The 24,810-nt window shown below is 41.4% G+C and overlaps 1 protein-coding gene across 2 annotated transcripts in view; it reads left to right on the forward strand.

Annotated features, from left to right (window-relative positions):
* RAB6B (RAB6B, member RAS oncogene family) overlaps window positions 1-24,810 on the forward strand; it is a 1,686,561-nt gene that overhangs the window by 869,381 nt on the left and 792,370 nt on the right. For both annotated transcript variants that reach the window (XM_044070456.1, XM_044070457.1), the window contains exon 4: window positions 4,171-4,276. In XM_044070456.1, coding sequence (XP_043926391.1) covers window positions 4,171-4,276 — 106 coding nt within the window. The remainder of the gene's footprint in view (window positions 1-4,170; window positions 4,277-24,810) is intronic.

The following is a 24,810-nucleotide window of genomic DNA, read 5'->3' on the forward strand; positions in this document are numbered from 1 at the left end:
CATTACTGGTAAAACTACTCATGTACCAACTCGTGTGCTCAACGTTTTCTGGAATTCATAAATTCCAACACCTTGGATCAACTTATCCACACCCCCACCAGGGGCAGCAATATCCTAGACCTGGTCATTATCAAGATGGGCAACCGGTGTTCCACACCAGAGGTCTGTTTCTCGTTGGTCAGATCTGACCACAAGCAAATCACCCTAGACATCCACATCCCACCCCCAACCCCACCCCACCCCCATTAGGTAAACCACCATAAAAAATTTCTCCAAAGCCAACTTCATGCTTTTTAAGACAGAAGTGGCAAACTTCACAACACCCATGCTGACGGACAGTACAGGTACAACTGCTGAATCCTATACAATTGCACTTTATAAGCACTTACATGAGTACATGGATTGTGCAATCCCTAACAGAACCAAGATGCTATCCTCCAAAAAAAGGAAGCCAATCTGGTGGTCCCCTGCCACAAAACAAACTCTACAACAGAAGAAAGAAACTGTTGCAAAAAAGAGTAAAATCCCATGATTGGAGGAACTCCGTGGTCAGCCTCAGTAAGAAGCAGAGATCCCTCATAAAATCCTCCAAAGCTAGTTATGAAAACCAAATCACCACTGATTCTAAAGACAACCACAAAGCATTCTATAGCTATGTCAAGAATCTCAATGCCAACACTCAGATCTGCTCTGAGTTACAGCACAATGGAGCTAAATATACAGAGCCAACTGATATTGCCAACAGCTGGCAGATAGGTTCAGTGCTAACTTTACCCCTCTCTCATCCCCTAAAGGGCCCATCCCTATACTGGAAAAATGCAAAATTCCTGTAATCACGGCTGCACAGGTAAAAAAACACACTCTCCAAAGCCAAGAACACAGCATCCATGGGACCGGACAACATCCCAGGCTGCATTCTACACGAACTTCAGAACGAACTGGCCCCCCACCTAAGCACCATTTTCAGTCACAGCCTCATGTCAGGCTTTGTATCCACTGAATGGTGCACAGCAACAGTTATACCACTCCACAAAGGAGGAGCCACCATGGACCCCAGGAACTATCGCCTTATTAGCTTGACGAGCCTGGTTTGTAAGGCCATGGAACATATCATCATGGAACTCATAAACAAACACATTGGTAACCTCCAAACTCTAGACCCCACCCAGTTAGGGTTTGTGCAGGGCAGATCATGCCTCTTGAATCAGATCAACTTCTTTGAAACAGTCACCAAAGCTGTAGACGAGTGTAAAACAGTTCACACAGCTTATCTTGACCTTGCCAATGCTTTCGACACCATCCCCCATTCTGGAATCATAGATAAACTCACTAAATTGGGTATAAATCCATATGTCACAAGATGGGTTGCCAACTGGCTCACTGACAGAACCAACACTGTAAAAGTTGCAGGCTACAAATCTGACTTCAAACCTGTGAAAAGTGGAGTACCACAAGTTTCAGTCTTGGGTCCTCTCCTGTTTGGGATCTTCTTCTCTGAAGTACAGGCTAACACAAAGGGCCTCTGGCTGATGAAGTTCGCAGATGACTGTAAATTAGGTGCCATAGTTGAGTCCCCAAACAATGTGGACATCCTACAGAAGAGCCTCACTGAGACTGATGCCTGGTGTCAGAGCCGCGGCCTTAAGCTCAATGCCAAAAAGTGAATTGTCATCCCCTTTGGTAAAAACTCGGTAGCCATGAACTACCAAATAAGTGGCAGTCCACTTAATGCCAAAGGCGTGATAAGAGACCTTGGGACACAGGTGGACAGTGGTCTCTCCTTTGACAATCACATCACCACACTAGTCAGGAAATCCTTCTACGTGGCACACATCATCATGAAAGGGTTCTCATCCAGGAAAAAAGAGGTCATTGTTCCCCTCTGCTCAGCTCTCATTAGACCCATTATCAAGTACAATGCCTCTTTTGGAATGTACATCACAAGACATCTGCAACAGCTGGAAAGACCACAAAAATACCTCACAAAGAGGATTATGGGACTCAAAACAGATGCCCTACACTGACCATCTCAAAATGTTCCAGCTTTACTCCATAGCATATCGCCTACTCCAAGGTGATCTCTGCCTAATATACAAAGCTATGTCAAACCCAGAGCTGTTGGGCATGCTACACCTAAAGAAATCCCAATACCCCCGAGCTGCACACTCCAGGGACCTAAACCTTGTCACCACAATAAACAGAACATGATGTAGGGATAGATTCCTGTCCCAGAGACTTCCCATACTCTGGAACAAGCTACCTATCAATATCAAGCAGAGCTCCTCATTAGCACTCTTCAAGAAAAATCTTGATGAGTGGATGGGAAATAGGAAATTCACCCCAGGGATCACTTCTGTGGCTTTGCTCGACAGGGGCACAGAAAAATAACCTTCTTGGGTGGCGGAAGCCAGGGAACCTTGTTGGCTAGACTTACATAGGCCCTTGGGCCAATAGCCTACTACCTACCTATGAACCTATGAACATAGCTTTGCCCTTTTGCCCACTGTAGTGTGATCCCAGAGTTGGTATATGTATATATATATATATATATATATATATATATATATATATATATATATATATATATATATATAGTTAGGGGTGTGTGGGGGTAAAGCCCCCCACTTGGGTGGGGTCGATTTAGTTACTTGTGGGCTCTGTTGTGCTATGGGGCAGTTGTTTCTTTGCCCTCAGAAAATTTAGCGAATCACAGAAGTGATTTCCACTGAAGATACATTTTGGCGAAGTAATATAGACCCATACATTCCTGTATGTTGCTATCACTGTTTCTGAGCACTGTACTCAACAGGTACATTTTCCCATGTTTTCTACACAATGTTTGTATTGCACAGACTTCTTGTACATCTACTGCTTTTTTATGTATTTGTCATTTTCTTGACATTTATTCTGTCATTGCTTTAGTGTCTTGCTCTCTATGAATTATTGTATCTCTTGTCATGTTTTATAGGCTCTGATACATTTATGCCTCTGGCCTAGGCCATGATAGAAAGGAGAGTTTAGACCAGACTGTTTATCTAATTATCAAATGAACAACTGAAAAAACACAAATAAATAAATATATACCACAGAAATAAGGCTATTTGGCTGGAGGAAGTATCAATAGTCTTTGGTGGACATATCAAAAAATGTCTGGCTACATTCCAGAATGTGGCATGTCCTAGTTGCCCATTAAAGCCAAACAATAGGGAAGGTGTGCTAGCAGGGGATGGGTTGAGCAAGTAAACAAGTCTGAAAATTGATACACATGTTAAAACTCCAGGATACAGTAACTTTGATTACGCTATATTTTTTTTTACAAGAAAGAACTGAAATAGTAGCAGTTAAATGCCACTAGCTACCAGCAAGTTGTCTTTTGCATAGATATGCCATTTTTGTAAATGCTGTAAAGCAAGCAATTTGCTGGGTGCAGCAGCAGAGATGGTCAGTTTAACCTGGTGTGCAATCCTGAAATACTACAAGCAAATCAGAGATGTATGTGTCCTTTTTCTCTTAGTCACTGGATGACTACAGTCAGTCACCTTCATTCTTTACAACCCATTGGCCTGCGTACTTCTATTACTGGGCTTGTTGATGGATACCAATCTGTGACTGTTACCTTCCTTGCTGCTGCTGTATTTCTTGCTTGCTGCTGCTGTATTCCTTGGCATAATTGACCTTACTACATGTTGTTCCGTTATTACAATGCCATTTCTGATTGATGGTTGCCATTACCAGTTTCCGGTGCTGATCAGGCATACTACAAGACATCAGTGGTGTGTTCTGTAATCTAGGTTGCTGTAAACAGGATGGCTATAACCTGACTGTAACATTGAATCAGGATGGGTAACACACTTGTGTCATGAAACTCCAATACAGCCTGCTTCACAGGTCCATGGTTACAATACAGTTTAAAATAGCAGTTTTGTGCTTTAAGTGTTTCTTACTGAGCTGCAGATCAGATATTCCCTAATAACTAGAGTGCGACCACAGTGCTATATGCTGAAAACCAATACTTAAACATTTTTGAAAAGCTTTGCCAACTAGATTTTTCTTACTAAACTAATGAGAACAATCTGTTTTACTTGTTGATTGATATTCATCTCATTCTGCATTTTCTTTGTCTCTCCTTTCCCTTCCCTTCCTGCCTACCCTTCTCTTTCACCAACACAGGTGCGATTGCAGTTATGGGACACAGCGGGGCAGGAAAGGTTCAGAAGCCTGATTCCTAGTTACATTCGTGATTCTACTGTAGCAGTAGTTGTCTATGATATTACAAGTAAGTGCCTGTTTGTTTTCTGCAGTACTGTATAACAGGTTGCCAAGAAGAGTGGAATAATTCTTCAGTTATGTACATGTTTAATCTAAATAAAATAGATTGTCATTCCAGCAGTTTAAAAATGGAATGTAATAATTCTACCTTATCCTTGAAAATAAGCTAATTATGTGTGATTCCAATAGCTCAGTACATGCCCCTATGCCTGCAGAATGATACGTATAGTTCAATTAAAACATCCACTTGGAATTCAGAGGTCAGTAAAACATTCACCGATTTATTATACCACAACTGCTCTCATAAATAAAAAAAGAAAAATCATTGAATAAAAGAAAGCATGTCAATGTTGAAGAAGTTCAAGGTCTGCTAAATCTGTCCATCTAATAATAGAATGACAATAGTAGCACTATAGCATTGGCAAACATTTAACTCCTATTATAGTGTGTTTATGATTTTAAGTAAATAAATGCCTTCCTAGTGTTTGGTAAATGTCACAGGATAAGTCTGTCAGGAAAATCGTTGCAGTTCTTGGTTATTTATTTCTGTTCACTTCTTTGTCCTTAGAGCTCCATCATAACATTATTAAATTTTTCAAAGTATCACATCCTTCCGCCTTCATGCGTTATCCTTACATATACCTGCATGCTTTGGCTAGGCCTTGCTTGAACATTTAATCCATTCACCATTTTATAATCCTGATGCACTTAAAGGATAACGATACCTTAAACAAAACATTTCCTTTTCCCAAAGTGTATATTCTCTAAAAAAAAATCTGTACGCTGCTGTAGATCAGTATGTATGTATACCTTGAAAAAGCTTTCCATGGGCTTGTACAAGTGTATAAATACTGGGCACATGTGAGCCTGACTGCCATTTTATAGTAAGCTGTTGAGATGTAAGCATGCATGTCTGTGTAGTCTGTCACTTAATCAGTTCTTTTATATTTTGTACTGCTGTTATCCATCCTGATGTTTCTATGTAATAAAGCTTATAAACAAACTACCCCACCTGTTCGTCTTCAATTATAAACCAAGATGAGTGACAACTGCCCTGTATAAAAAGCATGAAGTAACTGTTTCATCCATTTTATAATACTTCTATGATGTTTAGCCTCCTCAGTACATACCATGTTGGGTTTAAATGAAATCCTGTAATACTTTCTTTAGGAATTTGTTTCCATTGCTCTTACTTCACCCTACCCATGACATGTTCTTTCTTATCCCTAGTGTCAAAAACTAGTTAATCTCTAGGAACTCAGAAAATTTAAACTGTCTACTTCTGCTACTTTTTCCTTCTGTTGGGCCATACACCTACTGAACCTTTGAGAATTCACACATTTTGCTTTGTAGTCCCATACTAAAGAAACATGATAAAAATGGCAGACTCGGATTGGCTAGAAGAGCTAAATAATTCCTCCTTTGTTTTTACACTTTTTGCAGCTAAGGAGGCAACTGCTTATTGCAATGTGTTTAAAACATGACAAAGAACACAAAGCATATACTGACAGTAGAAGAAAGTTTTAAAAACTATAATTCTCAAACTAAGCAGAAATTCTGAGTTTTGCCATTCTAAATAAATGCAAAAAATGTTCTGGCATAAAAGAGATGAACAAGAAGCCCAATAGAAAACAAATCACTCACTGTGTCCACCCTCATCAGTGCATTTTGTGTCAAAAACCTTAAAAACTAGTAATGGCTACTTAGAAAGTTACAGATATGTTCATACAGCATTGAACATCAAGGTAAGATAAAGAATATGCATTTTATTCGGTTGCTATCAATAGTGCTCCTATAAGAAATGGATGGTAGACTTTCTTGCATCCTGCATGTTATCAAAATACAGTGCATGCATCCAAGTCTGTATTATAGTCAAGTTATATAAACTGTTTATGATAGCCCAGAGCTAAACTAAAGTTGCCATATATCTATAACCTTCAGCTTAAGGCTGGACTGAAACTGATAGTAAGAAAATTTAAGGGAACATTATCAGTAAAAAAAAGAACAAGTTTATTTTGTAGATTATGACTTCTTGATGACATGTGGCATTGCCTTGTCTAGTCATGTGTGTTTAAAAGTGGAATTGGTTTCCGAAGCATAGACACAAACAGCATGTATTTAAACTCGCAGAACAGCCTACAGTTTGGAAGTTTGTTTAGATCTCTGGGATTTTGAAGACACAGGTTCAGTAACCATCCTAGCCTACTAGATGGAAAAGAAAAAGAGGTGGAAAAGAAAAAAGGATAAAGAGGTCTTATGTTCTAAATAACTTCCTTCCTCCAAGGACAGGTTGGACTGATAGATTTTGTGTGATGATGAGCTAGTGGGGCTGGCATTCAGGCTAGTCACATGATGCCAGTGACATCATTGTCTTATGTTGTGATTATACAATTTCACACCTGTGCTGGCAACTGAAAACGGAAATAGACAAAGGCATTCTACTCTGTATAGGATAAAGATTATTCTGTGCTCCGTCCTGATACTAACAGCCAAACATGCAGGCCATACCATAACTCTTACATTATGAGAGTCTCTACCAAAGCTGGTAAGGATACATTCTCTAGAGGGAGAAGTCCTCTTTCCAGAGGAGTAAACTGAATAAAAAGTGTCAAAGCTATCCCTGCCCCATGGTTATCCTTAGCAACTAAAAAAATCATGAAACAAAAGGGTAATGAATGGAAGGACGGGGCCTTAAGGACTTAACAGTTTTTCAGCTATGTGGCTTATGAATTTCTAAGAAATTTTACTTTTTAAGTCTTTATGGATCGATTTGGGCCACTAAAGCCAAACCTCACTAACTGTGGACATGCCAAAAAATCCACTTACACCGTGCTGATAAGGTCACTAAAAAGGCCAGTAAAATAAAAATGAAATACAGTCAACCAAACTGAAACATGGAAAAATAATAAAAATAACAGTTTGACCATACAGGACTAATTCACCAGAAAATGTACTGAGCCCTTCATCTAAATGAGAATATCTTATCAGAATGACAAAACACAGGAAGTGAAACATTTATAGAATACACACCAAGCCATGTGTTCAAAAACCACCACTAAAGATTATTTCACTCTGTTCTTTTTCTCTTTCAATATATATTTTTATAGACACACAATCATTTAACCCTGGTGGTCTATCAGCAGCTAATTCCAGATGCCAAAATGTTTTTTAAGTAAATTATTATAATTTTTACATGGTTATAAATGCACTATTAATGGAAGAAAGTATTTCTACTGCTGTATTTAATTTTTAACAGGTCAAACGTCCTATTTTGCCATACATTTTTGGTATAGACATAGTTTACAAGCATCTCTTGGATCCTCCCTTAAGATCAATAATTTCTGCTGGTGGGAGTAATATTGAACCACTACCAGTTTTTTATTGATAGAAAATTCAAAGACATTATGGATTTGTTTCCTCAAATGCTAAGAGATTCTTGGTACCTGCTTGATATTTTACAATATTGGTCACAGCTGATATAAGGAACTCATTTACAGTTATTCCCCAGGGATTGAGATTGGAATGGATTGGTAACATTCTTCTTGATTATAAATTTCTTGGTGGCATTGATATTGAAATGGTTAGTGTTTTCATGGAGATGGTCCTGTCAAATATTATTTCTATGTTTGAAAATTATTTTTATAAATAGTGTTCGGCTTCAGCAACCATTTTTGCTAATCTTGTTTTAGTTTATTGACGAAGTACCTGGTTTTTCAGTTATTATTTTCAGCATATCAAATTATAGACAATTTTTAAATGATATTTTTATTATGTACTAGCTCATTACGTGAGCTGGAGATGTTATTTGACTTTTTGGAGAAAAATATAATTTTTTTAAGGTTCACATACCCTTCTTCCGTTTCCAATATTGATTTTCTTGATGTAACGATTTATAAGAATTGTGAAAAGAGTTATTTTGAATCTAAGGTTTTTAGAAAGGCAACTTTTAGTAGTTATTATTTGCATGTTCACAGCAAGCACCCCTTTGAGATGAACAAAACATATTTTTAAAGGATAGTTAATCCAGTTGTCTCGATTAGTTTCCAAGGTCATGCTTTTTGACAATGATTTAATTTTTTAAAACAGTTATTTATAGACTATTTATAGACTGAGAACTTATTCTTGATGATAGTTTTGCTTCTATTTTACAGAAGCCTCTAAGTATTAATGATAACAATAACGTATAAAACAATAGTGGTGTTTATTTCATGGCTATGTGTTTGCCCTTTTCCACTGACAATAAACAAATTAGGAATATTATATCTAAGCACTGGCAAGTTTTTTTAGATGTTCTTTCCCATAAGGTTGGTGTTTATTCACATTTTATTACAAGGGTGGCGTGAATATTAAGGCCTGTTTAGAGAGGATTAAACCACATAGAATTTCCAGCCTACGGGTTGTTATGGCAAAATGTGGCACCTAGAAGCAGTGTAGATGAGTTAGGAAATATGTTGTAGCAAGTGACAGAACTGTTTATTCTAAAGTTTTTTTTTTAATTGTGATAGTACTGATATGGCGTATCTTATGATATGTACTTCATGTTCATCTTATTATGTGGGTAAGACTGAGAAAAAGCTTAGGGATAGAATATACCAACACATGTATGCTATAAGTAAAATTATAGCATCGATGTCCTAGCAAAGTATAGTCTTGTTTGTCCACATTTTAATAGGTTTCTCTTTTTGTGTTAGAAGGTTCAGTATCAGGATGGGTGAGGTAACTGCCAAACTAATTTACATAAAAAAGAACTGTTTTGGCAACTGGAATTAGCAGCTGATAGACCACCAGGGTTGAATCATTGTGTATCTATAAACAGAGTGAAATAGTCTTTATTGGTGGATTTTCATCACATGAACCCCTTTTAAGTAGTTCTTAAAGTACAGAGTTCATAGTCATCAGGTTTAACCTATCAATACCTGAGCTCTAGCAAGAGTTTCAGTGTCAGTTGACTTTTTCGTAGCAGATCTAAGTCATCATCGATTTTGTTTGATTCATTTTTCATCTTAATCAGCATTCATTTCCATATTTTCCTCCACAGAACCTCATGACACCTGGTGAACTTGGCATCACTAAGTGGCATTTGACAGAACTCGATACTTGAATATAGTATCAAATGTAGATATAGATGGAAAATGTGATCTAAAATGATGTAAACATTTAGATCTGAAGTAGGAGAATTCATTTGTCAGCAACCTGTGGGGTATGGATCCGATATCGGATCCGAACCGGCATGGTTTATCCAGCTATGGATCCGAGCTCCTAGCTCCTCCCCTCACCCATAATGCCCTGCTCTCCCTACATGACCTCAGATCTAGTTTGCCGCGCATGGTGAAGGCTGGGTCGTCAGAGCTCCATAAACTAAGTTCTATATATTCTTATTTAAGGGTTTTAAAACTTTAAATTTTATTTAGTTGTGTGAAAGTTATAGATTTCCCTTCTGTCTATATATTTTTTGGGTTAATTTAACATAGTTTTTACCCTCCCCTCGCTGGTACGTTGCTGTGTGTGTGTGTGTGTGTGTGTGTGTGTGTGTGTGTGTGTGTGTGTGTGTGTGTGTGTGTCTTTTTTTGGGGCCTTTGTGTGAGTGTTTTAGTTTCTTTTATTATTACTATTTAAAAAAAAAAAAAAAAAAAAATAGTTATGTCTGAGGCCCCAAAGGCAATTTTTTTCAAAGTGCTCCAAGTGTGGCCATAAGCTTTCCCCTGCTGATGGCCACACTCAGTGTGTTCGATGCCTTGGGGTTGAACACCTCACTTTAGGGTGTTCAATCTGTGCAGGGTTCAACCCCAGGGCATTGAAGGAGCGGAGGTCGAAGCTGGTCTTGGCAGGACTCTTGCCCCCAGACTCGGCTTCGTCCCCCGCCCCCTTGGTGGTCACTGCTTCAGCAGTCCCTGCCTTGCCTGCTCCCCCTCCTCCACCCGGGACTCAAACTCCCGCCAAAGGATCGGAGGAGAGGGAAGCCAGGAAAAAGGACCGGAGAGAAAAGCACCACAAGCGGCAGGCCGAGACCTCCGTTTCGGCCCCACCGGCTAAGCAGGCTTCTTCTCCGGCCTCTCTGGCTGCTGCCTCTCCCCCGCCTCAGCTCTGGTCCCTGTGCTTTTCACCGGAGCCTGAGGATGAGGAGACCCGACCTCCTTCGAGGCTATCGAGGCTGCACTCAAGGCCTACCTCGGTAGCCTCGTCGAGGTCTACTTACAGCCTCTCCGATGCTGATCTGGACCGAATAATGCGAAGGTTAATCCAGGCCCAGATGCAGATGGGATTGCTCCTGCCTCCCCCCCCCCCTCTGGGGGGGAGCTCAACCCCATTTTTTAAGCCCATTGCTCCTTCTCCGATCCGCTACCCAGGTTCGGAGCGCTCGGAGCCGGGCAGCCTCGGAGCCGGGGGTGGGTCGGCGCCGAAAGTACTGGGTACTTCGGATCTGACCCTGCCCTCGAGTCTGTTGGATCCGATCTCTCGGAGCCTTGGCCCGGGCTTCGGATCCGAGGGACTCAGTGTGCCTTCAGCGCCGTCCTTGTCCGAGCACACTGGTCCCTCGGATCCGAGGGGCTCGGTGCCGGCTCCAATCCGCTCATCGGATCCGAGGAGGAGCCGACTTTCAGATCCTATTGTCGAGGCTGGCTCCCCCTCGGCTTTTGATGTAGTGGAGAGGGCTCTGTTGAGGGCATCCGGACCCCCGGCCCTTGCTTGGGCTCCGTCCCGCACTCCATCTGCTCTGGGCCAGGCTTCCATCACCCGGCCACTGGGACAGCCCACTCCACTGCCCCAAGCAGTTCCTGTGGTTCTGGATATTGCTGGTGAGGGCTCCTCGGACAGCCCCCCCTGAGGAAGCACCTCGCAAGCATTCATGTAAGAGTAGGCACATAGACTCCCCTGAGTCTTTAACCGAAGACACTGATTTGGAGGAAGGGGAAGGCTCCCCAAGATCACCCCCTGAGGATGTCTCCTTCGGAGACATCATGGAAATGTTACGGATTAGAGGTGGGTGGTCTGCCCCAAAGTCTTTCTCGGACGAGTCAGTGTTCTTGGAGGCATTTGAAGCGGGCCCATCTACCTCTTGGGTGTCCCCTCCTGCCGACCCCCTGGTGGACCTTATTACCACCAGGGCATGGAGGGACCCGGACACCATGGAACCAATCCCTAAGAGACCCGACAGGATCCTTAGCCCCCTGCTGACCGTGCCCACTGGAGCAAGGGACCCCCGGTAGATGCCATGTTGTCAGCAGCAGCCACTAAGAGGGAACTCACCCAGGAGAGTCCCTCAGTCCATCCCCCGAGCAAGGAGTCTCGGATGATGGACCATTTGGGGAAGCGAATCTTTAGTTCAGCGACCTTCTCAGTGAGGGGGCTCAACTATTTGGCACACGTCATTAGGATGCAGCGCGATCTTATCAAGGAATACGCTGCATCCCCCCCAGAGTCAATATCGGAGGAGGACAAACTTATGCACTCCACCCGTATGGCCACTCTTTGTTCTGTGACTAACACCTCTATGCGTTTACTTTCCCACGCTACCGAGGGAGCCGCTATAGCTGCGGGAGCGAGCCTAGTCACAAGACGGCAGGCCTGGCTCCGCCACTGCGATTTTACGGAGCCCTTCAAGGCATCATTCGCGAACGCCCCCTTTGACGGTTCTGCCCTTTTTGGCAAGACGGTTCGCGACACCTTGGTTCAGAGCGAGAAGGACGGGAAGACACTGTCTGCCGTCGGAGTCCGCTTCTCTGTGCCCCAGAGGTCCTACTCTAGGAACCAAAAGGGCCAGAAGAAGATGTGGTTCCAGAAGTCGCAGCACTCCCAACCCGCTCCGGACAACCAGTCTTTCCGTGGCAGAGGAGGACAGGGAAGATGCCGCCCTAGGGGCAGAGGGGCTCCCAGGAACTTTGGGTCCAGGGAACCTTTCTCTGAATGGCCCACGCAGCAACCCTGAGGGGTTGCCCGACTGCTCCACTCTGGAGGCAGTCAGGGGACGTTTCTCGGAGCACCTAGCGGCATGGGAGTCCATTACATCTGACCGCTGGGTACTCCGGATTATATCCAGAGGTTACAAGATCCCCTTTCTTCATGTCCCAAAGTTAAAAATCCTCCCCGATGTTCCACCCGATCAGAGGGAGGCGCTTCAGCAGAAATTGGCCATCTGCTGAGAAAAAGAGCCATCCAGCCCGTCCCCCAGACCAGATCGGATCAGGGTTCTACTCCAGGTTCTTTTTAGTGCCAAAAAAGACGGGGGACCTAAGACCCATTCTGGACCTGTCCCTGTTGAACCTATCTGTTCCCAAAGAGAAGTTCCGGATGGTCACTTTGCAATCCATCCTCCCCCTTCTAGGGGAGAATCACTGGATGTGCTCTATAGACCTCAAGGATGTGTACTACCACATTCTGATGGACAGACGATCCAGGAGGTTTCTTCGCTTCCGGCTGGGAGCCAGTCACTACCAGTTCAGGGTCCTTCCCTTTGGTCTCACTACAGCCCCCAGGGTGTTCACCAAAGTATTAGCAGTGGTTGCGGCCTACCTGAGGCTTCAGGGGGTGCAGGTCTTTCCCTACCTAGACGACTGGCTTCTCACCGTCCCAGCAAGGCATCTACTCTCTTTGGCAAGAGACTCCTTTCTTCGTCTAGCTCCCTGGCTAGGCATCATGGTAAACATAGAAAAGTCCAACCTGGTCCCTACTCAAATAATAGAATTTATAGGAGCCAGGTTAGGTAAGAGCCTTTCTCACAACCGACAGAGTTCAGAATCTGCGACTCCAGGTGCGGGCCATCCTTCACTCCAGCTCAACACCTGCAGAATTGATCCTGAGGGCGCTAGGGTCTATGGTGGCAGCGAATACTCTTCTTCCGCTCGCCCGCTTGAACATGCGTTACTTCAATGGACACTTCAGGTGCAATGGTCATTTCTCTCCCTCCCCCTGTATCATCCCATTGCAATCAGCAAGGCTTGCAAGCGGTCTCTCTTGTGGTGGCTCCATTCTCAGGACCTCCACAGGGGCCGCCCCTTTTGTGCATCTCCCCCTCTCGCCACGGTGACCACGGACGCTTCCCGCCTCGGGTGGGGGGGGGGCATTTTGCGGGCCGGATGGTCCAAGGCACGTGGAGCGATTCAGAGACCTCCCTGCATATCAATGTTCTGGAAATGAGGGCAGTGCTCTTGGCGTTGCAAGCACTTCAAGCCCTCCTTCTCCTGGGAACAATTGCGATTCAATCAGACAACATGTCGGTGGTCTGGTACATCAACAAACAGGGGGGAACCAGGTCTTACCCTTTATGTCGAGAAGCCATGAGAGTGTGGGAATGGGCGATCTCCACCAACCGCTTTCTCATCACAACGCATATTCCGGGTTGGACCAACATCCTAGCGGATAAGCTCAGTCGCACCATTCTCTCCCCGTATGAGTGGTCTCTCAATTCTCAAGTAGCGAAACGTATCTTCGCACAGTGGGGGACTCCCTGTTGTGATCTCTTTGCTTCTCCCTTAAACGCCTAGTGCGACAATTTTTTCGCTCTAATCCCCCCTCCAGGGGATTCTCCGAGAGACGCTCTGGTGCATGCTTGGCCTCCTGGTCTTCTTTACGCATACCCCCCTCTACCTCTGATGCTACAATTACTTCAGAAAGCCTCTCGGTTGGGGTGCAGAATGATCCTCATTGCCCCGTTCTGGCCTCGACAGATCTGGTTCCCTTACCTAAGGTCTCATTCAGTGAATCCACCTTGGATTCTAGATCCCATTCCGGATCTGATATCACACCCATCGAACCTACCAACTCTGAACCCGGACAACCTGAAGTTGACTGCTTGGCTGCTCCAGTTCCACTCCTAATCAGGACTCCCGGTATCTCGTCCCCAGTTAAGGCCATTCTGGTAGCGGCCCACAAGCCCTCTACCAGAAAAATTTACTGCAGTAAATGGAAGCGTTTCTCCATTTGGGCAGAGCGGCAAGGCCTAGATCCTTTCATGGTTCCCCTTCCTTTGGTTCTAGATTTCCTTACTACTCTCTTTAATGATGGCGCCAGTAGTTCCACGGTCAAAGTTCAGCTGGCGGCCATATCTCATTACAATGTTGGACACGATTCAGGGTCTCTTATGTCAGCTAAGTTATGCAAAACCTTCCTAAAAGGCATCTTTTTGCTCAGACCCCCTGTCAAAGAAATGGTTCCCCCGTGGGATCTTTCCTTGGTACTTCAGGCCTTGACCGCTCCCCCCTTCAAACCTGCAGCCACAGTCGATCTTAAATTCTTGTCCTTTAAGACTGCTTTTTTGGTAGCCATTACTTCGGCTAAGAGAGTTTCTGAGCTTCAGGCCCTGTCCATGAAACCGCCTTATTTGATTTTTCATCTGGACCGGGTGTGCCTCAGGATCAATCCCTCCTTTCTTCCTAAAGTAGCTTCGGAAGCTAACATTAATCAGTCCATCATCCTCCCTGTTTTCTTCCCTAAGTATCAAAACAAAGGCGAATACAAGCTGCATTCCTTGGATGTTCAAAGGCAGCTTCGTTTTTACCTTCATAGGACAGCTGGTCATAGGCAATCAGACCAGTTGTTCATTTATTTTGCCAAATTCAATCTGGGTAAACCAATTTCCAAAGTTTCTTTGTCACGCTGGATTTCTCAGTGTATTCTGTTGGTGTACCAAGCCTCTGGGAGGCCTGCACCAGAGGGAGTCCTTGCTCATTCGACCCGGTCTGTCTCTACTTCAGTGGCCTTTAAGTCTAGGGTTCCTCTTCATCTCATACCTTTATTACTCATTACTAGCTGGACGTCACTTCTAGAGGTAGAGCATCCTTTGGCTCTGCGGTGCTCTGGAATATCCTTCCATGATGGCCACCCAAGATTCAGGTAGCTGGGGACTCTGTCCCACAGGTTGCTGACAAATGAATTCTCCTACTTCAGATTTAGAAGTTATGTACTTACCATAACGTTCCATCTGAGTAGGTGGATTCATTTGTCTGCAACCATCCCACCCTCCTATCCCCCTGGCCTTGTCAGTTTCCTGCATAGGGTGTGTTACCCTTTAGTTAGGGTAGATGGTGCAGGGCAAACTCGATCTGAGGTCATGTAGGGAGAGCAGGGCATTATGGGTGAGGGGAGGAGCTAGGAGCTCAGATCCATAGCTGGATAAACCATGCCGGTTCGGATCCGATATCGGATCCATACCCCACAGGTTGCAGACAAATGAATCCACCTACTCAGATGGAACGTTATGGTAAGTACATAACTTCTAATTATCAAATATACTACATGCATACAGGTGCACATCCACACAAACAGACACACACACACACACACACACACACACACACACACACACACACACACACACACACACACACACACACACACAGGATACTACCAGTTTTTTCTAGGGAGTCACAAGTATGCCAGCTCTCTCCTGACATTTCATGAGGAAAGACCTGTTTTACCAGATTCAGATGGAGTAAGACAGACTGTCAATATTTAGATCACTGTTGCTGTACCTTCCACATGTTACAACTGTCAGAAGCTTGAGGTGAGCTCCATGAAAGACAGACTGTCAGTTTCTTCTGAGATTTTTTGCCTCCAAATACCACTTCTTCAGCAGGCCCCATGGAACTGTTGATTCTCTAGCAATCCTTCAAGACTGCATAGATAAGTGCCCACGTGGGGAAATCCTTCAACTAAAATATAGTTTGTGAGGAAAACTGACTAAAATGTTGTATTTCCTTGGAAACTGTATGTTTTTGGACTGTTACTGTATTTCTAAGATAGTTTGAGTGTAAATGCTTATGTGAACTCCTTGTGTAAAAGATAATTTTCCCAAAGGTATGAAGGTGTGTATATTTAGGGCAGGGCATTGAGCTTGTAGAGGACTGTCTGTGGTTTACTTCCCTCAGTACCACTTGCTCTCTGCTTTACTTTTTAGCAGCTCTTCCAAGTTCCACTACCTGGCTTCAAGGTCTCATTCTCAACTAACCTGTGCAGCAACTGATCTCCATAGTTTTACTTTCCCTGTCTGCAAGAAGAAGAAAGTTATTAGGGAGCCTTTGGGTATCAGACCAACTCCTATAGCACTTCAGCTGCTGGTAAGTGACTCTGCTGTGGTTATTCTTAGTTCCTCTGGCCATTCGTCTCTTTCCTCCTGTCCCATTAGTGTTGTACCGTCACCCACCATGGGCTGGGGGATAGCCACTTCCTCTGGGACTGTAGGGATTCCCTTGGTGAGCAGGGAAGAACTACTTTTGTTGGTCTCAAGTGAAGGGACTGGTGGAGTTTCTTCACAATGCCGAGACAGGGAACCTGAATCTGGCATGACTTTACCATCTGTGGATCGGTCATTTTTCAGAGTGAGTCGCAAGAAAGGTGAATATACTGAGAAAATATTGCCTTGTGCTTTTTCTATTTCCATGAACAGGGAGATTTTGCTTGATTTTGCTAAGGAGCCCATTACTCCTTTTTCTTTAATAATTAATGCAAGAAAAGAAAAAGAGGTCCCTCTCTTTCTGACATGTATTTTTAGTCAGAAAAGCAGACATTTCAGGAGGATTGTTGCACTTCAGGATTCTTCTCACTCTGAACAGAATGATATTGAGGAAATTACGGCTTCTGATTTCCCCTTTGAAGATTTATCTTTTTCTAAGGCTTTATCTAAGACAAAAGATGTTTTTCAATGGGAGCAGAATGATCTTATTGTACAGAAAATGTATTATGATTTGTTATGTGGATATGCCTAAATCTAAAGATGTTCCTCATGTGTTACCTGCCTAAGAGAATGTTTTCCTCACTGCTTCTAATCTACCTAATAGTCAACCTGCTACCTCCAGGAAGTCTAATGGGTTACAAAGGGTGCCTCAAATTCATAAGTATTTATTTTCCAACCCTAAAGCAGGTCCAGCAGTTATGTCTCCGTCTAAATATGCTTTAGCCAAACAGATTAGTGCTGCTAATCCCATTCCATCTGACAAAGATGGGAAAGGTTTTCACAAGTTGATGAAGAAAGTTTATTTTTCTGCTACTTTATCTTTCAGGACTTTAAACTGTTACACTTGTATGTCAAAGTATTTATTTTCATCTTTTGAGAAAAAGTTAATTATTAACTTAATAAAATCCAAAGGTCACATGTACATCCAAATGCTCCGATAAAAAAAAGTACTAGGAACCACTCATCCACCAATGTATAACAGTAAAAAAAATTTTAATTTAATGACACACAGCATTTTCATCCTAATAACAGCAGGACTTCATAAATAGTAACAACTACTACAGATTCAGTTGTTGTATCTTTCGGCTTTTCCCGGTTAGGGGTCGCCACAGCGGAACTCCGATCCGCTAATGATTGGCAGTAGATTTTTACATAGTGAGTTGCCAGCCCTAACGTACAACCTTCAATGAAGGTACGCCCATTCATGCATGTCTCTGCACAGAAGACGATTTAGCTGAGAATCGAACAGGACAACGTCTTACTGTGAGGCGACAACGCTACCGCAGCACCACCACCACAGCTTAACTACTACAGATTCAGTGCATTTTATATATTGAATCTAATTAATTACATCACTTTAAGAAAAAGAGAATAGTTGATTTATGAAGATATTAGGAAATGACGTAAAAGATTCAAAATAAAATGCACTGACAAAAACAAAGAAAAAAACTCTAAAAAATCAAGGACATTCTTTAAGGGAGATGGATCTCCCAAGGCTTACAGAGAAAGAAAATAATCTGCTACTGCAATCTATCCTGTTGTTAGAAACAGAAGAACAAATTAAGACTTTAGAGTTAAGCAAAAACTTGGAGGGGGTATCTTTTCAATACAGTTATAAAGAATGTAAAAGCATCAAATATTAGTGAAACGGTGTGCCATGTTTGATAAAATTATGAGAATTAAATAGGCCCCTAAGTTATGGCATAAGGTAATCATCTCACTAGTACCGAAAGAAGGAAAGGACTCTGGTGACCCTGGTATTCTGGCAAAGAGACAAGCTAAGATCCTCCCAAGACTAATACAAAGAGAACAATGTGAAAGGGAGGCAAACAACTGATAATATGTTAAAAACTCATATTTTGCAGGGTGGAGTAGAAAGGAAGAAGGAAAATATGTTATTCTTAACATTGGATGCAAAGAAGGCAATCAGTAGGGTCCATTGGGAATATTTATGGTATATTTTGAGAACAATGGGATTTAGGAATGATTTTATTGCATTGCTACATGGATAGTATCACAGCTGTATAGCAGCTATCAAGATAAATACCAGCGTGGCAGAAGTGATTTCCACAGAGTGGGGTACTTGCCAAGGATTTCCTCTGTTACCCTTGCTCTTTGAGCGTAATTTAGAGCCTTTAGTACAGAAGAACTGAACGTCAGACATAAAAAGATGGCTCTGGTAAAGAGACCAAGAAAATATAGCTTTATTCACAGACAGTATTATGTTATGGTTAACTGACCTGGATATACTGTAGATATTGAAAGGGCTTTTAATATAATGAAAGAGTTCAAAGGGATTTCGGGATGTGGGATATATTATGAAAAAACTAAGGCAATTGGGACAAATCATGTACCATCCTGGAATCTGACACAGACCTACCCATATTTATGTGGATATTATCAAGTCAGATCATTTGAAATCTGGTTAGCAAGAAACGCACAGGAAACCACAAAGGGATCATGGGATCAACTTTGGAGGAAAATACAGGAAATACTTAAAAAGTGTTTTTTAATCCTGAATGATTTGGATCAAAGAATTCAATATGTTAAAAATGTTTATAGTTCCACAGATAGTTTATATGTCATAAGCACGGATATAAGATCCAGGCAATGTTTTTAGGGGAAGATGAGGAAGGCAGTTATGAAATACATCTGGAATGGGCAGTATCTAAGGGTATGGTGGCAGAGAAGGACTCTACCAGTGGAAGAAGGTGGTATGACAGTCCCCAGTGTACAGGAATACCATCAAACTTCCCAAATAAAATAGGTAAATTTGTTGGGAAATCACAACTATCTCTGATAGTGCTTAGTGATGAAGTGAAATCTCTAATAGTGCTTAGGGATTAAGTGAATCCTGAAAAGAGGTTGGCTTTAATGTGGAAAACACTGATAGGTGAAGGACAAAAAAATGTATACCTAATAGGAATGGGACAAAAGCTTAGAGAAACTTTGAAGTTGAAACAATATAAAGAGTGGAGATTTGAGATACTTCCTATAGGGTTGATATCGCTTAATTTAGAAGAAGCTAAAAGATTAGCAGAGTGTAATAGAAAATTCTTTTTCTGGGAGAAGCTGAGAGATGGGGAAAAATGATGCAATTGAAGCAAGTATGGGAAAAGTTTGAATTGCAAGAGCGGAACCTCTTAAGTTATAAGATCATGATAATAACATCTGGGAAATATGAAAAGGAGATATTAGAGACTCTCAGGGAAGAAAAAGCAGATTTGATAAAAGTATTGAAATAACCTAGAATGGAGACTGCTAGTATGAAGGAGATAATCAGTAAAATATTTAAGGCATTACTTGCAGACCAGTGCACTCCAAGATGGACCCAAAAAAAGTCTGGCAAGAAAACTTAGCAATCTAACAGTAAAATTGAGAGAATCTGTGGTATAATTAGAATGGCAACTAAGTGAAGGAAATTTAGATTTTTTGGATGGAAGTATCTACAAAGATATTTTTATACCCCTGCAAGAATACATAAGATGTTTCTAGAAATAGGACAAAACAGTTGGAGATTTGGGGCAAAATGAATAAGGAAACTGGGAACATATTTTCTGTGGATGTAAATACAAGAATGATTTGAATAAATTATTGCAGATTGTGGTGGGAGGAGACTTTCAGTTGACTAGTGTGAATTTTTTCCTAAATTGTATTGAAAGAGGAAGGGTTAGTAAACAAATAATACCGGCTAAGAAAGGATTAACAATGAGATGGAAAACACCCCAGGAGGCATTAGTACAGGATATTATTAACAGCATGAGTGCGCCGGAAGGGGTCAAAAGAAAATTTCTAAAAAGTAATCCCAGTAAACCACATAAAAACAAATGGGATCACTGGATAAGAGCCAAAGAAGCACTTTCAGTAAGCAATAGAGGATAAAATACTAAGATGTTTCATGGGATTAAATATGAATTATGATATGATATGAATTATGATATGACATGGTACTCAAAGAGTATGTAAGTTCTGGAACTGAGCTGCATCTAATGTAGAATAAGGTAATACATTTTTTGGATGTGTAGTGACTTGAGCATTTGGACCAACCACCAGAACAACAATTGCACACTATGCATTGGGCTGTGCTCTCTAAACAGGTGATTGTTACTTTAAAGCAGCATTGTGGTTGTTTTTAAAGAAAATCAGGGATGTTCCTCACAGTCAGCATAACTATTTACTTGCTGAGGATTCCACCATCTACTTCCAACCCTGGTAACCTCACCATATCCATGAGACTTAATCTTCTCTTGTGGTACCAGGCTGTGACAGACAAATGGGTTTTCAATGTAATTCAACAGGTGTACACTTGGCAGTGGGAGTCCTTTCCCCTCTTCCAGGGGATTTCTCCTTGCTTTGTGAACCAAGGAGCCATGTTTCCTACTATTCTGCATCAGATGCTTGCTCAGGGAGTTAATAGAACCAGTGCTACCCCGAAGCAGATGGGCAAAGGCCTTTATACGAAGACTTTACTATTACCAAAGAAAGAAGAATCCTTAAGGCTTGTACTGGACCTTTTCCTTCTAAATCTTTTTGTCAAGGTTCCAGAGTTCACAATGCTTTCCTTTCATTCCCTTTTACCTCTGGTCCCTTCCTTAGCTTTCATGATAAAGCTAGATTTGTAGGATGCTTATCATTACACTCCCATTGCCAAGCTGTTCTTATTTCTAAGATGGTCTTTGTCTGGCTTACATTATCAGTTGGCTGTCTTATCCTTTGATCTTTCCATTGTACCAGTGGTATTCACAAAGTGTCTGGCTCCAGCAATTACATATTTCAGACTTCAAGATATTCACACCTTTACAAACTGTCCCATCTTTGCATACTCTTTAAGCAGCTATCAAGAGTCTTGACCAACTGTTCAGAATCTCTTACTCAGTCTGGGTTTTCAGACTAGCTTACAAAACTCTTCTCTCATCCCTTCTCACAGAATTAAATTCTTGGAGTAAGAGAAGATAGCATGACGGGAATGGACCCCATTCCTAAGTCAATGTATAATTAAAGTTCAGGAAGTTAGTATTGTTTTAGTCTCTGTTGTTAACAGAAGTGCTCATTGCAGCACCCACAATGTCCCCAGTAATGACTACTTCTGCAATTCATACGGAGTAACATGTATGGATAATATATCTAAGTACGATTGTAAATTATTTTTTATAAGACCCGGTATCTTTCTTCCACATTGCTACTTTATGACTTTGTGTCTCTCTGTACGTAAGACACTGTAGTCACTGGGTGTAGCAATTTCAACAATCAATGCTACTTTTGTCTTCTTTTCATGGACTACTATATCTGTTTTTTTTTTTTTTTGCATCTGTTTTTTGAACTTTTGGTAATGGATGATTCCATGTCATATAAACTTCATCATTTTCTGTGATGCTTTGTGGCTCATGTTTCCAGTGTTTTTCAACTACTTCAATATTATAATCTTTGCACAATCCCCAGTGCAACAGTCTTGAGACATTATTAAGCCTTTCAGTATAGTCTGCCATTAGTATATCACAACCAGCACCAAGATGTGCAACTATTTCCAGTTCTGTTTTACAAAACCTACATTTGTTTTTTTCTCCTACATGTTCAATGGACTTTGTAAATGTGTACATAGTCCACTATCTTGAGCAGCCAATATTACCCTTTCATCTTTTGGTTTAAATTCACCTCTCCTTAACCATTCTTGCATTTCATCCTTATCAACATGAGGTTGTTCCAAGAGTTTGCTATACTTGCAACTATATTTATGCATTTTCCACATTTCTTGCCTTCTCATCTGATCCTTCACCTTATAGTCTTTCTTTTGTTTTTTTGGCACATTCAGTTGCTGCCTGAATTGTATCTACTTCTTGTTTGATCTCCTTTCCCACTTGATGCTGATATGCTTCTGCTAAACTAAGCAGAGAAGTCATCTTAGATTTGCTCGCCTCATGTTTCAAAACTTTCACTACATTTGGGCCTTTGTGAGGTCAGCAGATATGTATGCAATCCCACTATTGCAGATCTATACATGTACTCAGTTTCAAGGAGGCCCATACCTCCTTCAGAACAGGGAATATATAGTCTTGGTATGCACTGATTTTTATAAATCATTTGATGAGCATGAAGCATCTTACTTGTTTTCCTGTCCAAACTATCCAACACCTTTTGGAGCCAGTCAATCACTAAAAAACTGTAAGTTAGGACAGGAAGAGCAAATTGATTTATAGCTTAGACTTTGTTCCTAGATGTCAATGCTGTTTTTAGTATTAATTTAAGCCTTCTAAAATATTCCTTATTGAGTTTTATTCACATTTGTTCATGTTTTATTGTTGATCCTTTATCTTTTCCCAAATATTTATACACTCCCTCTTGCTCAAGTTCTTTTATATCACATTCTTGTCCCAAACTGATGTTTTCCTGCTTTAAATGTTGCTTTGGCACATTTATCAAGGCCAAATGACATTCTCATATCATCTGAAAAAGTTTTGACCTCTTGCAGTTGTGCTTTCTGTTCCTCATCTGATGAACTATACCGTTTCAAATCGTCGACAAAGAGAAGATGAGAAATCTTTGCACTTTGTTGTTTTCTGGGAGCCAAATTGTAACCATGACCTTATCAGTTAAGTAGACAGCTTAATGGGTTAAGGTCAAGTCAAAAGAGCAGCAGTCACAAAGAGTTACCCTGGAATATTTCCCTTTGAATTTTTATCCCTGGAATAATAACTGCAGAGTGGTTTGCCACTTTTTCATGGTTGCTGTAATGTAATCAATCAGTGTAGGGTGAATCTTATACATTTTTAAGCACTGTTTTATGCATTAATGTGGGATACTGTCAAATGTTTTTTATAGTCTATCCATGCCATACTTAGATTCTTTCCCTTTTTGCAGTTTTCCATTATGACTTTACTTAACAACAAATGATCCTTTGTTCCATATGACTTTCTTTTATTACCCTTTTGTTCTGTTGCAGTAATTGAGTTTTCTTCTAATTGACTACAAATTCTGTCTGTATCAATTCCACTGTATAGTTTATGCATCATCAGAAGGCAAGTTATTGGTCTATAGTTTTTAGGGTAGCTTGCAGGTTCGCTCCTAAGTAGGCGTATTGTTTTACCTGTTGTTATCCAGGCAGGTGTCTGTTCAGAGTGTGCATATAAATAGTCTCCCATTCTCTCTTCCAACCCCTCATAAGTCACTACAAATGCTTCAAATCTGGCATGGGGAGCAGCCTGCAAAGTGATGAAAGTACATGGTCTATGACAGACAGATGCACACAAACATGAGGGAGATGTTTTCAGATTTTGCTCTGACTGCTGCAAACTCTTCATCAATCTTATGTCATTTTCCACAAAGCTAGAGCTTCTTTGAGAACTAATTCTCCTTTAATCCCTAAGCAATAACTGAGTTTACCTTGAGCCAAGCTATCCATTTCTTGTCTTCTTTCCTGAACTTAAAAACGAGGGAGAAAGGATATACTGTATCTTGTCCACAGACAACTGAGGTACTACAATGAGAGGGGAAAAAGGACAACACGTCAAAGCAACTATTTCAAAATGGTTGTCTCATGTTATTACCTCTTGTTATATCCAACACAGCAAGGCAATTCCAAGCAGGGCAAGGCTCTTCTGCCAGGGTCTTGCCTTCATCTCTGGCATTTTGGAAAGGGTTGGATTATAGACGTATTCTAGAAGCAGCAACTTGGTCCTGTATGCATACATTTACAAAGCAGTATAAACTAGATTCCTTCTCCATACCTAGGATGGGCTTTGTTGCCAGGGAGGGCTACATGTATATAGTGGGCGTGCGTGTGTGTGTTTGTGTATGTGTGTGTGTGTGTGTGTGTGTGTGTGTGTGTGTGTGTGTGTGTGTGTGTGTATAAATATATATATATAGATATATATATATATATATATATATATATATATATATTTATATATTTTTTAACCTTTTTTGGTTTCTAGCCTCCCTCTCTCAGCTCGAAAACTGTAATGGGCTTGTCACCCAAACAACCTTTTTTCTTCATCTCAACTCAAGCTGGCTAATGGTTTGGGTGCCCTTGAAGCTGGAAGCTGGGCAAGCTGTCACATCTTTAGCAAGATGCAAACCATTTAGCTAGGGCTACAGTAGCAGTAACCATTGAAACATCTGCTCTTATGGTAAGTTTACTTACACAACTGTTGATTCTTCCTTCTTCTCAGTCTGTCCAAGGGCAATTACCACAGGCTTCTCCACAGACTGGTTGTGCTCACACAGGACAGGGTTTCTTTAATGCATCCCAATCTAAAAACTATCGAACTCATGCCTGGATGATACCTTTTGATACATTCTCATCTTTTTTTCTGAGATAGTGCAGTAGGTACTAAAGGAAGTTAAAAAAAAAACTCCTATTAGAAAATCATACTTGT

The sequence above is a fragment of the Protopterus annectens genome, chromosome 4.part1 (assembly GCF_019279795.1).
Source record: "Protopterus annectens isolate FY-2018-M chromosome 4.part1, PAN1.0, whole genome shotgun sequence".
Taxonomy (NCBI): domain Eukaryota; kingdom Metazoa; phylum Chordata; order Ceratodontiformes; family Protopteridae; genus Protopterus; species Protopterus annectens.